Source organism: Podarcis gaigeae (genome assembly GCF_964106915.1).
Source record: "Podarcis gaigeae genome assembly, chromosome: 2".
NCBI classification, from domain to species: domain Eukaryota; kingdom Metazoa; phylum Chordata; class Lepidosauria; order Squamata; family Lacertidae; genus Podarcis; species Podarcis gaigeae.
Genome location: NC_139679.1, coordinates 7073521 through 7090190, shown reverse-complemented (window position 1 = coordinate 7090190; position 16670 = coordinate 7073521). Strand labels below are relative to the sequence as shown.

The 16670-nt window shown below is 45.1% G+C and overlaps 1 protein-coding gene across 1 annotated transcript; it reads right to left on the bottom strand.

Annotated features, from left to right (window-relative positions):
- Nucleotides 1–1124: 1124 nt before the first annotated feature.
- LOC310840163 (keratin, type II cytoskeletal cochleal-like) lies at nucleotides 1125–15804 on the bottom strand. The gene is made up of 9 exons (XM_083729434.1): nucleotides 13829–15804; nucleotides 9981–10195; nucleotides 9362–9422; nucleotides 8881–8976; nucleotides 7413–7577; nucleotides 6312–6437; nucleotides 5091–5311; nucleotides 2649–2683; nucleotides 1125–1806 (listed from the first exon to the last, which is right to left on the bottom strand). Exons 1-9 carry the CDS (start codon nucleotides 14351–14353, stop codon nucleotides 1532–1534), a joined length of 1719 nt encoding a protein of 572 aa, XP_083585560.1. The 5' UTR covers nucleotides 14354–15804; the 3' UTR covers nucleotides 1125–1531.
- Between the last annotated feature and the right edge of the window lie 866 nt (nucleotides 15805–16670).

Sequence of the window (16670 nt, the reverse complement as noted above, 5' to 3'; positions counted from 1 at the left end):
GATTCCTGGGGAGGAGGGAAGGGGGACCTGGAGGGGATATAAGCTCTGTGTAACTTCTCTTAAGTGTACTTGCTGTGGACCGATTCACGCAGTGCCTTCTGCTGCTCCAGAAAGCAGAAATAAAGACTCTTTCTCTGAACCAAACCTTGGTGTCTCTTGACTCCTTCCTCCCCCCTCGGGAGCAACGCAGACCCAACCAATGGGAAAGGTCTGAAAGGCTACAACCTTGCATTCAAGAATTTAATTTAATGATGAATAATTTTAAGCAAAATAATTTATGTGGCATTGTGAATAAGCCTTCTGCTGCCTCAGTCATTTTGCTCCATATAATAGTCCAGGTGTAAATCTAAAAGATTAGGGTTGAAATGTGATAGCCCTCCCTATCTATTTTATTATAGGGCTGGTTAGCCTAGCCTTCGGCCAATTTTGTGACCTCCAGATGTTTTAGAGTAGACTATAACTCCTATCAACCACAGCCTGCGTGGCCAATAATCAGGAATGATAGGAGATGTAGTCCAACAGCATCTGGAGGGCACCACGTTGCAGAAGGCTGGCTTAGCAGCCAAGAGGAGCTAAAAAATAGGGATGTCAGAACTCCAGCAAAAATAGGAAATTGTTGCAGTTCATGTATTTGTGGTCAGGAAAAGATAAGTGAATATGATTGGTATTCGTTCACATCCTTTTTCTAAGCCCACAAATGATACATAGACTTTTTAATGTTGTTTTTGACATTTTCTTTAGATTGGAGTAAATTAAATGACTTACATTCAATAGAAGACAGTGACAATGTAGCATTTAGTGGGAATTTAACTGCACTGGGCCAGAAACTGCTGTTTGTGATGAACACAGGTCAGAATGGAAATTGCATTCATTCTAGGAAGCACCTAGTTAATTTTTTTATAAACTCATCCAACAGATAGTCTTAGGAAAGCCACTTTTGCCTCAACCTTAACCCCTTCCCTCCCCCCCCCACACCAACACCTGCAACATCTATAATACTGGCCTCTTTCCCAGAACTGTTGTCCAGAATAGTGAGATGGAAAGCACTTCAGAAACTTTCAACCTGTTGTGCGAGTGCTCAAGTTATTTGAGATAACTGGTGTATATTCAAAAGGACTGGAACATTTTATAAATTACAATGCATTTTATTGAACACAATAACACACACACAGGGACACCCAAAAAAAGTGAAGTCAGGTATCAAAGAATTAAAGCAAGAACCAACAAATGTTGCTCTGGTTTATACAAAATTTGAAACTTTAGAATTCTGATTGGAAAACATCAACAATGAAGTGGAGAGGTGAAGCAAGATTAAAAATTGGTGCAAACTCTGCGGGTGTCAGAGAGCCCATTACAACACAGATCATCTGAAAAGTAGAGTTTTACATTTCCCCCAAATGTGATCAAACAAAGGGATGGTATTGAACAATCCACTCACAATAAGTGTGTGTACTGTCTAGAGGGAGGCCTAGGGGAGACATGGTTCACAAGTTACATTTTTGTTTTCAAAGACTACAAGGAAGTTTGAGCTTTAGCATCTGTAGGATTTTTGAGAAGAGGAAACAAATTTCACGCTGGAGCAGCTGCCGCCTCCGACGCCTCTTCCACTCCCAGAGCTGAAGCTGCTTCCTCCAGCACCAAGTCCACTCCCAAGGCCCACACAGCCTCCTCCTACTCCAAAACTGCTACCTCCTCCCAGGCTGAGGCTGCTTCCGCCTCCATAGCCAACGTTGCATCCGCCTCCATAGCCAAGACCACTGCCAACAGCGGCCACACCGCTACGTCCGATGGTTGAAGAGACAACAGCTATGAAAGAGAAAGGACATGTCATCAAGACTCATTGAGAGCACATCAGTCTGTCTGTGTCTGGGCTGAATGGGTAGGAATGGGCAAATCTGTCCCTTCTGGCTCTCTCATTTTCTCATTCTTCCAATCTTAAATTCACTACTCCACATTTCCAAATCAGTTTGCATTTAAAAAAAGTGCTAGTGAAAATGCACCAGCATTTCATTGTGAATTTCTCTACTTTTGCATGCAATTTTGCCTAATACTGACATTTTTTGCAAAGCATATTTCCGCAATGGGATGCATTTCTGGATGCTACTTTCACTAGTATGTATATGCATTTCTGTGCACACTTTCCCCCGGAATATGCATTTCTGCACATGTTACTTGGCTGGAGAACTGCATTGCAAAAGTAGGAAAAGTACAGATTCTGAAAGGTGACTTGGTTTTGCTTTGAGTATTGTTCATAAAGTATGAATTAGGTAGCTTCACCTTTAAATATTAAATGAATTGAGTTTCTTATCTGTCCCTATGAATGGCTAACTTTCAGAGGCACAAAACGAATAGGGCAAAAAACACTGAGTTGTATGCAACGTTTGGAAACAACCTGTTAAAGCTAAGCGGCTTTGAGAGTTGCAGCATTGCACCAGCAGAGAAAGCCCAAGATGTTGCATCAAAACAGCAGCTGTGCAAATGGATAGGCATAGCTATTCAGGGCTTTACAGTATACAAATGTGGGCATGGTGAGGTGGGTGAGTGGAAGCATTATGTGCAGCCCTCCAAATGTGAACTGAAACAAGGCATCATTTATTTCATCCCTTCCCCAAAGTGCAAAGCTATAAACATTTCCCCAGGATACTTACAGATGTTCACTGTTCCTGCTCCATCACTAGCCAGGCTGTCAGAAAACAAAAAGAGGGTGGTAAGCTTTATTGAGCTTCCGGGTCATGTGGCCAGCATGACTAAGCCGCTTCTGGTGAACCAGAGCAGCGCACGGAAACGCCGTTTACCTTCCCACCGGAGCGGTACCTATTTATCTACTTGCACTTTGACATGCTTTTGAACTGCTAGGTTGGCAGGAGCAGGGACCGAGCAACGGGAGCTCACCACGCTGCGGGGATTCAAACTGCCAACCTACTGATCGGCAAGTCCTAGGCTCTGTGGTTTAACCCACAGCGCCACCCGTGTCCCTGCAAGCCCCCTTAGGTGGCATGTAAAGCAGTGTGCACAACTTCCTCTGGTCTTCCACAACCATTTTTCAGCCTTTTTGAGTCCACAGCTCCCTTGAGCAACTACTTTCTGCGGCTCCCCTGTGGAGAAACACACTCAGATCCTCAGCAGCTCAGTTATGTCACCCCTTGCATGCAGCCCCTAATCCGTTTCTAACATCCTCCCTTGTGGAGTGTTCCCTTAGCCTCCTCTCCCCTCTCCCCTTCTCCCCAAGAAGCAGCTGCCAGCACCCCTGGTCTCTGAGCTGCTGCCCCAAAGAGAAGTGCCTTCTCGTGCTGTCCCACAGGGACCTGGGAAGAGGCTGCCCCCAGCCTTAGCAGTGAACATGAGGCCAGCACCTTTCTCACACTGGGAGGAAGCGGCGGTGGCAGCAGCAGGCATAACCAGGCCTGCATGGCAGAGAGGCTTCCCTTTGCTGCCAGGCACCCAGCTCCCAGGCAGCCATTGCACACAGGAAGCACAACCAAGGCCAGTACAGCCTCCCATTTGTCCATCCATCCCCAACAGCAAGGGCTGGCAGACTGGCTGGCTGGGCTCCCTCACCCGCTTGCTTGATTACTCTGAGGCTGCCTCATCTCCTGGCAACCAGACCCCCTGGCCAGCCGCAGAGGCACCATTTGCCTGGGGAACTTGTAGCCAGGGCCGCTGCAACAAACAGCTGCACAAGACTTTTGGAGGCAGAGATGGGATGTAAATGAATGTGATGTGTCTGAATCAGTGTCAGACTCATCTGATTGTTTAAGAGAGGCTTTTGGACTTGGATAATCTGTGTCATCATCAGAATCTATGTTGGCATCAGCATTATCATCAACAACAGAATCTGCCTCTTTCTTAACTGCTTTTGCACCATCATCATCTGAAATGGGATGACATTGAAAAAGGTCAACTCTGTCCCATTTTGGATTACAATCCATACTTCTGGTCAGCCTAATCGCCTTTGTGTCAGTGATTAACACATGATAGGAACCTTTTTCATAACCCAGAAAAATACCATGTTCACCACGTTTGCTCAATTTGTTGTTCTGCAAAGTGTGCACCCATACCTCTGAACCAAAAATTTTGAAATGTTTTACATATGGCTTCTTTTTGTAAAGCATTTCATATGGGGTGCAATCAATAGTGGACTGATATCTGTGTTTGTACACATAAGAAAAGGAGGAAAGAGGGACAGAGGCCAGTGTTGCCCACAGCACCCCTGACCATCATTCAAGGCATCCCGGGGTGCCAAGGCACACTGGTTGAAAACCATTGTTCTATGATATTCCCACCAGACAGTAAAATTGGGAAGCTTGACTGTTCCATGTGACATTGGTAGCTGTACATGGGAAAACCACTGGAGCAGCACACCAGACAATACTTTATTGTTGACTGAGGACAAGTTATCCCTCATTTGGGCTCCAAGACAGACAGGCACTTAAGATTACTCAAGGAGGATATATTTAATATCCTTTAATTGCGTCGCAACCAGAATGGTATAATGGTAGATCGGAAGTAGGACTAGGGAACAACTATCAGCTCTGGGTTCTGACAGAGGTGGTAGTTCTTCACTGAGACCAGCTCTAGGGAGCCCTTGGCCCTCCAGATGTTGCTGAACTTCTACCACACCACCATCAGTCAATGAGCATGGCCAATGAGAAGGAATGATGGGAGCTGCAGTTTAGCAAGATCTGGATGGCCTAAGGTCCCCCATGCTTGGTCTAGATCAGGGTTTCCCAAACTCAGGTCTCCAGCTGTTTTTGGACTACACTCCCACAATCCCTAGCTAACAGGACCAGTGGTCAAGGATGATGGGAACTGTATTCCAAAAACAGCTGGAGACTCAAGTTTGGGAAGCCCTGGTTTAGATGAAGAGCTATCGCCTCTCCCTTCTGTATGCAATGATCATTAGCAGAGGTAGCCAGCGTGGTGCCCTTCCGATGTTGTCCAATTCCCATTAGTCCCTGCCTGCATGGCCAATGGTCAGGCTTGATGGGAGCTGGAGTCCAGCACCATCTGGAATGCCCCACATTGGATATTTCATCTTAGATTTATCAACATTGGAGAAAGGATGGGTTGCAAAGATTGGTTTCACTGACCGGCATTCCTCTCCTTCCAGAAGCTTCCTGTAGGTGGCAATCTCAATATCTAGGGCTAGCTTGACACTCATCAGTTCCTGGTAGTCCTTCAGCTGCCTGGCCATGTCTTGCTTGGCTCTCTGAAGAGCATCCTCAAGCTCAGCAAGCTTTTGCCTTGCATCCTTGAGAGCCAGCTCGCCTCGCTCTTCTGCTTCCGCAATGGCTGCCTGAAGATTGGCACACTGTTTGCAGGTAGGGAGAGTAAAGACTGGTTAGCTTAAATGGTAAGCTCCTTGGAGCAAGACAGACCTATTGGCTGCAGGTGTGAGGGTGTTGGTGGCGAGCCATTTGGGCTCGAGTGGCGGTTAGGCATTGGGTAAGCCTTTGTTTAAGGGAGGGGAGCTTGGAGCCTCCGCCTGTCCCTCCTCGATAAGGGTATCCTGTTAAAGGGATCTGGGGGTGTGGATCCTGTCCAAAGCCCAGGCGTGAGCTAGGACCATGCCATGACCCCAAGGGGAACCCCTTGGGGTGCACCTATTTGATGTAAGTCATAGGCCTCCCCCATCTGGTGGTTTACCCTTCGTTTGACTCCTTGCAGTCAATATATAGCCTGGTATCACCCAATGCCTAAGCCAAACTGCTCACATCTGTAACCAATAAAGTTGTGACCTGTTTTAGCCCATAATCCTAAATACTTGTGCTGGTGTGTTTATTAATCAATGGGGAACTGTGGGGCTTGTGGTCTTGGCACGCAAGCTCCTTGGAGCAAGAAAGACCTATTGCTTCCTTAGGTTACTGTATTCCATAAACCACCATTGATACCGACTGCACTTAATAAATAATCAGCCACTTTGCATGATTATGAGATGCTATTGAGCAACTCTCCTGCCTCTATTTTATTTATTTACTTAAACACATACCTACACCACTTAATATTTAAAAATCTCCAAGCGATATGCAAAAATATAACATAAAAACTACAAAACAGTATTATAAAAACAGAGATAAAACAAGCAATGTAAAATTGTATTATAAAAGCAGATAAATACAGGGATTGAATAACAAGACCCAATCTTAAGAGTCATGGAAAGCCTAGATAAAAAGTTATGTATTGGACCAAAGTTCTCCTATGGAAATTCTCTCTCGTATCCCTTGGAGGAAGAACCCCCAACACAATTAAGGTTCTCCTTTAAAGAATTCTAAACACATTTTCACATTTTGTATTTTCCAGCAAGACCATACCTGCTTCTTCACATTGTCAATTTCAGCTCGCAGCCTCTGGATTTGTCGGGTGAGTTCAGAAATCTCATGCTTGGTGTTGCGAAGGTCATCACCGTGTCTTCCGGCAGTAGCCTGGAGTTCCTCATACTAATATAGGCAGAAAGCAAACACAGCAACGTTGGGTTAATTTCATTTGGAGCAACCATTCTTATTTTCTATCCATATGGGGTGCTTTTTTATTTTTAAAAAATCAGGTGCCGGTACTCAAATATTGATCAAAACGCTCTGAGTACCAGCATAAAATCTCAGGTGGTGCTGTGGTCTAAACCACAGAGCCTAGCGCTTGCTATTCGGAAGGTCGGCAGTTCGAATCCCCGCAACGGGGTGAGCTCCTGTTGCTTGGTCCCTCCTCCTGTCCACCTAGCAATTCGAAAGCACGTCAAAGTGCAAGTAGATAAATAGGTACCACTCCGGCGGGAAGGTAAATGGCATTTCTGTGCGCTGCTCTGGCTTCGCCAGAAGCAGTTTAGTCATGCTGGTCACATGACCCAGAAAAACTGTCTGCAGACAAATGTTGGCTCCCTCAGCCAGTAAAGCAAGATGTGCGCAGCAACCCCAGAGTCGTTCGCAACTGGACTTAACTGCCAGGGGTCCTTTACCTTTACCTTTACCAGCATAAAATGGCTGCGATGGGCAGCAAAGAAGTGGTGCAGGTACCTTGTAATGGTGAGTACTGTCACAAAAAAGCCTGGTACATGAGTATATGCTTGATGTGCTATCACTGCAATACTCATTGGGTAAAATACATTTCCATGGGCCATGGTGGCCTTTCTAGCATTCTACCAGCACACTGAAGTAGGGAGGGAGAGATCAGCTCTTCCTCCTTCCCTAAGGCCTGAGTATGCTGTTGCTTCCCTGGCCAAGTAAATCTAGTTTAAAGGAAAGGGGAGGAGTTTGGGAGACTAGTGAGGAAGGAGGGGTGGTTCGGAAGCAATTTTTCAGTGGCTTTTGAAAATAAGCCTAGTCATTTCAGAAATAAGGGGAAGAAGCAACTTGGCTTATTTTTTAAGCCACGAACCATCAGGAAAGCCACCCTTCTCTAGCTCCTTTATGATGTTTTACCTTGCTTTGGTACCAGGATTCAGCCTCCACTCTGCTCTTGTTTGCAATGTCTTCATACTGAGCTTTGACTTCAGCAATGATGCTGTCGAGATCCAGGCAGCGGTTGTTGTCCATTGAAAGAATCACGGAAGTGTCAGAGACTTGTGTCTGCATCTGTGCAAGTTCCTGTAGTTGAGGCAGCAACATCTCAATCAAAGCCATATAATACTGAATTCTGCATCCGCTGCAAATTCCCAGCCCAAACTGTGCTCCAAGCGAATCCTTCAGCTGTAAGGAGTTACGCAAGCAAGCAAACTTGCGTACACGTAACTCATTCTGCTTCCAAAACACCTGTTTTCTTTTTCTTTTTAAAAAATGAAAATAGGTTTTTAAAACATAAGAAGATAGAACACACATGGATTGCAGGGATCGGAGCCATGATTATTCATAGGCAATTAAAAGAAGGCACTGTACAGGACACTCAAACCCCACCCTATAATTCCTGGACTTTCAACTTAGCTCTGTCTGTTCCCTTGAAATTCCATTACCCATTCAAATTTAGCAGGACAGACTAGTGCTATGGTATGCTGGGAAGAAGATGAGTCTCTCATGGAATTCACAAAGGATCGTAACATCAGCATACATTTCTTGCCAAGTAGTGAGGCACCATGAGCCCAAAAACACCTCTGGGTCCAGGTTTTCTGTGTTCTGCATGATTAATAGCTCTAAAGTGGGTGAGCTGCACACAGGCTGTCCCTGTGAGCTGGAACTCTGTGCACTCCAAGTTCTGGCTCATGGGGACTCCCTATGTGTTTTCAGACATTCCCCCCCCCCCCTTCAGATCTTCCCTCAATGTGTGAGTAATGTTGAGGTAGGGCTGGGAGGACAAACCCTCATATCATTGGGGGGGGGGGACCTAAAGGTGTGATCCTATAGTCCCTTCCAACATTTTTTGCCCTTTCACAGGAGTAATAATTTTATCTCTAGCATATAAATATGTTGGAAAGAGGGGCGCTCAGGATCCCTTTAAGAAATTCACTCTCATTTTTTTAAAAAAACTTGTAATTTTCCAGAAAAATACCATCAGGTGTTTATTTTATTTTTTACCTTAGCAGTTGAAGCCTAGTAGCAAGTTATGGATGTAAAGGTAAATCTCATTCCTTCTGATAAACTTTGCTAGTATTCCCTTTCTCTTTTGCTTCCTTTGAAATTGCTTTTTTTCAAAGTTGTTTTTCACCCAACCAGAATCTTTAGACTTTGCTTCAAAATTACACTTTAGGCAAAATGGACGTCAGCTCTAGTTGAGAGACAACAAAAGCCCATGGATAAACCTTCATTTTGTCCTTATTATCCATGGGAGGTTCTGAAACGGGGCTCTTTTTCTAGCTAAATAGCAAGGCAGATGGCTAGATGGCCTCTTTGGCAGTCCACGTTTAATAACCGTACAGCACAGAACACTTCAGCTAAAGTGAATAGGTGTGATCCTTACCGCTTCATACAGAGCTTTGAGGAAGTTGAGTTCATCATTGAAGGAATCTGCCCTGGCTTCCAGCTCTACTTTGTTCATGTAGGCAGTATCCACATCCTGAAAAAAAGAAGATATTGTTGAACTAGACAGTCTAAAGTTATAGCATAAGAGAGGGCGATCCAGCTCCTAAATTGATTACTTACTAACATGAGTGTGCTCTGTGGGGTACAGGTGCATGACTGTGGTGGGAACCTATTGGCTAATGCCAGTTACATCACTAATAATGAGTGATATATCCATTTTGTGGACAACAACACACACACACTTACATGTGTCTCTTAAAAACAAAGGACTGTGGCCTAGCCACTGTGAATGATTAAAGCTTTCTTTGTAGAAATATATTTTAGACTTAGTGTCTGCAGGGTTTGTGGGATACGATAGCAAAGGACTACTACCCCTCACAGCAAAACTATTTCCCCATGGGCTATCTACAGACACTCACCTTCTTGAGGGTGACAAATTCATTTTCTGCAGTTGTACGCCTATTGATCTCATCTTCATATCTGTTTGGGCAGGACAGACAAAGAGGAAAAACAACTAAGAGATGGCTGCAATGCTTAAAGAAGTTTGGAATGGCACTGATGGTATCTAAGAGGTTATTCTTGATCACAAAGGGCCAATCTGCACCACCTGGCAAAGAAAAGACCTGAGTGGCCTGTAAACCAAGCCTGTTGAAATCCACCATGTGGTCAAGCCACATGGCAGATGTTATGCTGTGTATGCACAGACTGCCACATGGTGCGTGTTGCATTTGAAGTTGCGTGTCGAGGTCCCCAAGCCACCCCCCAAATAACTCACAACGCACACTTAATTTTTGTTTAAGGTTTATGGCATAATTTTGGCCACAACTTTATTTAAATCCAAAACGGTGAGTGGTTGTTTAGCCATTGGTTAAGACTATCTGTCCCCCCGCCTGGGGACAGAACTGACTTCCATGAAGGAGAACACGCTTTGCTGTTAAGCTGATTACTTGTGTGAATTGTGGCTTTAGCAGAAAGGGGAGGAGATGCAGAAGAGAAGGAAGACATAGAAAACAAACTGAGAGGAAGAGAGAGGCTTACTTGTGCTTGAAGTCCTCAACTAGGTTCTGCATGTTGCTCAGTTCTCCAGCCAATCTTCCTTTGTTACTTTCCAGGCAGCTGAGCTGTTTCCTCAGATTGTTGATGTAAGCTTCGAAAAGGGGCTCAATGTTGTTTCGGATTGTTTTCTGGCCCTGCTCCTGCAGCAATGTCCATTTTGTTTCCAGCACTTTGTTCTGTTGTTCAAGGAAACGCACCTGGAAGCAGAAAGACCTACAGCATCATTAACCATTTCTAAAAGTGGACTGCAAGAAGATCAAACCACTCCATTCTTAAGGAAATCAGCCCTGGGTGCTCACTGGAAGGACAGATCGTGAAGCTGAGGCTCCAATACTTTGGCCACCTCATGAGAAGAGAAGACTCCCTGGAAAAGACCCTGATGTTGGGAAAGATGGAGGGCACAAGGAGAAGGGGACGACAGAGGACAAGATGGTTGGACAGTGTTCTCAAAGCTACCAGCATGAGTTTGACGAAGCTGCGGGAGGCAGTGGAAGACAGGAGTGCCTGGCATGCTCTGGTCCATGGGGTCACGAAGAGTCGGACATGACTAAACAACTAAACAAAAGTCACACTCCAATGGGGATGCTAAGCAAGTGTTTCACAAACTGGCAAGGGCCCTCGCTCTGTGGCTGAGTAACTGCTCTGCCTGCAGATGATCTACTGGTTCAATCCCTGGCATCCTAAGGCAGGAAAGGGCATGCCCCTTATCTGATACTCCAGGGAGCCACGGCCAGTCAGTGTAGACAATATTAAGGTAGATGGGCCACTGTCCTGACACAATACAAGGCAGCTTCCTATTTTCCTAAGTGTGAGTCTCTCCTTACAGCTGAGTCCTGACATATTATTGGGTTAGTCCAGGCATGGGCAAACTCGGCCCTCCAGCCATTTTGGGACTACAACTCCCATCAACCCTAGTTAACAGGACCAGTGGTCAGGGATGATGGGAACTGTAGTCCCAAAACATCTGGAGGGCCAAGTTTGCCCATGCCTGGGTTAGTCTCGTAATGAGGAACTTCCTTCCTTGCTTGCCAGCAACACACCATTGAAGGACCCTTGAAGAAACAGATTCCCACATTGCCCCTTCTAAATTGTGTTCCCTTCCTGTATCTCATGTTTAAATTCTATTATTGCCTAGGTATATTCACATGAAGAATGGGGGGGGGGACATATGTTTGTTCAGTGTTGGTATTTGTGTGTTTCTGCTGCTGAGGAAGAAAGAAGGGCTGGGAAGGTGACATTAATTTGGGCCATTAATTTCAACAGTTTGGGTCCCACTTGAAAAGCATTAATCTAAGCCTAAATACTGGAGGTATTCACTGCAGTTAATTGGAAGGACACCCTAGATCATGCACAACAGAAGGAGTTACAAGCTAGTTTCCTGCAAATCGTTCAGGTAACAAGACTTATGTTCCATTTTATTTATCTTGTTCATTTGTTGGTTTCTTAAGTTGCCTTACAGGACGATGCAATTTCTAGGAAGCTTACAAACGTATGGCAGATAAAACAACCAATTCCAAAATCGAAACAACAAAAAGCCAGTTAAGTATGAATTAGGTGACTCTTAAAGGATGTTTAGCCTAGCATAAAAATAACCACAAAGTTCTATAAACTAAAATAAATGCTCTAGAACCCAGCAGTGGCATGAATGAAACTATCTTAGTTTATCCTCAAGGCCTTTTTGAAGACTGGCACAGAGAAGGCCAATCACACATCCCTTAGAAATAAATTCCATAAACCATGGCTGAAGTGACCCTGTCTTTGGTGCCTGCCAGTCTATTTATCTTAATGGCAAGGCTTCTAAAGCTGATCTTAAAGATAAAGGTAAAGGTACCCCTGCCCGTACAGGCCAGTCGTGTCCGACTCTAGGGTTGTGCGCTCATCTCACTTAAGAGGCTGGGAGCCAGCGCTGTCCGAAGACACTTCTGGGTCACGTGGCCAGCGTGACGAAGCTGCTCTGACGAGCCAGCGCCAGCGCAGCACACGGAAACGCCATTTAACTTCCTGCTATAAAGCGGTACCTATTTATCTACTTGCACTTAGGGGTGCTTTCGAACTGCTAGGTGGGCAGGAGCTGGGACTGAAAGATGGGAGCTCACCCTGCCGCGGGGATTCAAACCGCCGACTATACGATCGGCAAGTCCTAGGCACTGAGGTTTTACCCACAGCGCCACCTGCGTTCCCAAAAAGCTGATCTTAGGCCACGGTTAATATGACCATTAGTTGTATTAAGGGCTCTTTTAGCAATATGCAGAGTTAAGTGTTAACAAGGCACATAGGGAAATTTCACACTGAGTGGAGTCTAACCCTAAGTACACATATAGGCTGGGTTGAAATATCTATCATCTATCTCTATCTATCTATCTATCTATCTATCTATCTATCTATCTATCTATCTATCTATCATCTATTTATCTATCATCTATCTATCTATCATCTATCTATCTATCATCTATCATCTATCTATATCTATCTATCTATCTATCTATCTATCTATCTATCTATCTATCATCTATCTATCTATCTATCTATCTATCTATCTATCTATCTATCTATCTCTATCATCTATCTATACACACACACACATACACATACACGCAGAGATAACTCAGATTTTGCATCCATTTACGTAATACACATTAAGAAAACCTTTTAAGTTTTGAGTTATTTGAGTTATATGGAACCCTTTTCCCATCCCTCATCAAACTTCATCTGTGCTCAGGACTGAGCATCTTTTAAGGGAGTTGCCATTAGGATATGTACTAAGATTGGAAATTCAAATCCCTTCTCAGCCATGAAGCTCACTGGGTGACCATGGATCCAATCACTCTCTCTCTCTCTCTCTCTCAGTCTGACCTACCTCCAAGGGCTGTTGTGAAGATAAAATTGGATTGCTGGGCTATGCATTTCACCTTGAGCTACTTGGAGGAAAAGTGGGGTAAAATTTCAAATAACATTATTTTTGCATTGTGTTTTAGTTGATTTGATTTAACTTTTAATGAGGCTCTTAAGTGCATTGCTGAGCACTTTTACCTGTGAGTCCCACTGAACACTGAGATTTACTTCAAAGCAAGCTTGCAGAGGATCAGGCTGTTAATACAATCACTCTTAATATATTATAACCTGCACTCAAACTTTGGGATGAGGCAAATTACGAATGTGAGCAAATGAATGAATGAATGAGCTCCGTGAACCACTCAAGGCTCATCTTGCATGCATCTTCAGTGCTGCTATTTGACTCTCTCCTATCCATCACTGCTATTCACCATGAGTCATCTCTCCCTCCAGCCCTGCTTTCTGCATCAAATGCAAACCCTCTGGGGTAGAATTGCTTCACCCCTCCACGTTTCTGGACTCTGCTTTCCAACTTATTTTACCAGCCCTGGACAAGTGCCTAACAGCAACTTGAAACTGTTATCCAAGTAAAGGGGTTATGTGGAATTTCACCAATCTTATTGAAATTACTGAGTGCTCAGATGCTCCTCCCAAGAAAGAATCTGCAAATTTGCCTTGAAGCCACGTTAATTTCAGGCATAAGACAATCACATCTCCAGAAGATTTCCTGATCACTTTAGGTCCATGGCAAAACAAACAAACAAAAAGGGATCGGCTGCAATTTTTTTTTGCAGAAAGTGCTGCTCCCAGAATCAAAAGCACGGCCAATAAAAAGTTGACAGCTCTGTGCCACTGAGCACATGGCTGGTAGTGCCTGCGTTAAATGGTGATAGTGGCCTGACCTAGAATGAAAGAGAGTAGCAGAAATAAAGCGACTGAATGGTCTGAAACAACTCAAGGGTCGCAGGATAAGGCATTCATGAAATCTGACTTCTCACCTTATCAATGAAGGATGCAAATTTGTTGTTGAGCGTCTTGATCTGCTCTCCCTCCTCTTTGCGGACTCTCTGTATGTTGGGGTCTATCTCCAAGTTGAGAGGTGCCAGCAGCTGCTGATTGATGGTCACTTCTTGGATCCCGCCAGGTGGGCAAACAGGGAAGCTGGGACCGCCTCTCCCACCGCCAAAGCCAGCTCCAACCAGCCCATAGCTGCCACCTGCTCCACCACCAAGCCCAAATCCACTGCCAAGGCCACCACTGTAACCACAACCGTAACCGATGCTGGAAGCACCACCAGCCACTGCGACCCTATTAAATCCACCAAGATTGCAGAGGCTTCGGCTGCCAAAGCCGCCGCCGCCACCACCACCACTGACCCTACCAAAACCAGCACCACCAACACCATAGCTTCCACCTCTGGTCACAGTGCATGAAGTGAAGCTGGTGCGGCCACAGCCAGGCACGATGGCAGAGGAGTTGCTGAAGCCTCTCCTCTGGATCTTCACTGAAGTTTGGTGAGACATTTTGACTGGCGTCAAAGCAATGTCTTTGAGCAAGAGAGAGCACAGATGGTCGATGAGACGGAGGCGGGTGTGCTTCCTTTCCCTGGGACTTAAGGGCTCTTCTTTTTATTTATATTCCGGAGGAAGTGGGATTGGTTGCATGATTTAAGATGGATCATCTTTCTGATTAATGGGGCTGGGCATGCCCTGCGGCTTTTCTGGGTGGTGACATCACCCTGCCATGCCACACACGCCCATACACAAAAGGATGAATGGAAGTACAAGAGTCTCAGCAAGGCTTGCTTGTCTTCTGAAGATAATGACCACCTTCCCTGGCCTCCGTTGGAGACTGGCACTGTTAATGAGTTCAATTTGTACTTGAGCTGGGGAATGAGAAGAAAGCAGGCCGGTGCTATATCTCATGGCAAAACCACTTACTCAATTCTGTGAAGGTGACGGCCTATTCTTCACTGTCCTCCCTAAATTGAAGGCAGGGATGGGCACACCTAAGCGTCAGAAAGTGTGGCCAAGAGCTGGTAACTTTCTCAAGCACCGGCAATTCTGCAGAGCTTGAATGCATGAATTTGTGCAGGCTGGCAGGGTTAGATAAACTGACCATTGTAAGTTGTTGCTGTTTAGTCGTTTAGTCGTGTCCAACTCTTCGTGACCCCATGGACCAGAGCACGCCAGGCACTTCTGTCTTCCACTGCCTCCCGCAGTTTGGTCAAACTCATGCTGGTAGCTTCGAGAACACTATCCAACCATCTCGTCCTCTGTCGTCCACTTCTCCTTGTGCCCTCCATCTTTCCCAACATCGGGGTCTTTTCCAGGGAGTCTTCTCTTCTCATGAGGTGGCCAAAGTATTGGAGTCTCAGCTTCAGGATCTGTCCTTCCAGTGAGCATTCAGGGCTGATTTCCTTCAGAATGGAGAGGTTTGATCTTCTTGCAGTTCATGGGACTCTCAAGACTCTCCTCCAGCACCATAATTCAAAAGCATCCATTACTAAAAGAGAACTGGTGAGGAGAGCTGCATCCACATGACTGATATTATTTGCAGTTGCTCTTCTGGAAACTCAAGATGCTGGTGTTCTGGGGGATGAGTAGTCTCTTAAATGGTAGATGAGGGAAAGCTTATGCTAAAGCCCTATGAACATCTGTTCCATGCCCTGTTCTCCACATATAGGAAGCTGAGGAATTTACTTCTTAGTCTTAAACATTTTAAATTGCAGCTTTGGGGTCCAGGCCCCACAATATCTGTGGCCCCTGAGGTTACTTTCCCCAGGATCATACCACAAGCAAAATGTTCATCGTAACGTTCTGGCAATATGACAGTTAGCTAAATCCAGAACTGCACCTGGCTGACTTGTGGTGGAGATCTGTCTTGGCCTGAGTCGGGGGGATTCAGTTGCAGGTGGTCTTGGGTTGGTTCTGGCCACCCATGGCAATCTGGGACTGTTGGGGCCCGGGAAGTTAGTTAGTTAGTTAGTTTGTTTGTTAGGCAAGAAGCTGGAACAAAGGTTGGTTGGGGAAGAAGGGCAGGATGGTCAGGCAGGAAGGAGAAGCTGTGCTGCAGAGATCTGCTTCGCAAGGGTCTTCCCTGAAGCTTATGCCATAATAAATGTGAAACTAACTAGGTGTTGGCTTGATCAGGGCCAGGACTGATTTCTTTTTGTTGCTGGGATTTGTAGACAGCTTAGACTGTTAAATGATAAAGTGGTATATAAATTAATTAAATAGGTAAAGCAAATACTATAACTTGATAGTTATTAATGATAATGGGGTGGGGGTTTTTTGCGAGAGGGGGAAGGTGGAATCCAGCAAGGCATGATTTGCACACCAAATCATGTGCTAGAGTTGGAGTCATTGACAGTGTGTTTCAGCAATGAAATCTGGTACAGAGCAGTGGTGGGACCAGCAATCCAGAAGCAGAAGGGACAAGCGATATGAAACGACCTATTTTGCCACAAAACGTGCTAGCCATGTACAGCCCTGGTTTGCAGTTACCCACATTTCAATCTCAAGACTCACCAGGAAGATAATTCCTCCCCAGTTTTTTTTTTTTTTTGGTGTCTGTTTTTTTTAAAGCAGGCTTGATCACAAGTTCCAGCATGCAGTTCCTTAGAACCCTCCAGAATGGAAGAACAATATACAAAAGGAAAAGAAATGACCACAGTGAGAATGTTCAATTATGCAATTCTTATTTGAAAGAAGAAAAGTGTGTGGTAGGGAGGCCCTAGCCGAAGGGTGGGAACCCCAGATCCTCTATGGCTAGGGAAAGCTCAGTTCACCTTAACCACAAAGGCATGCATGTGCAAGAAAGGACTCTAGTTTTTTATGG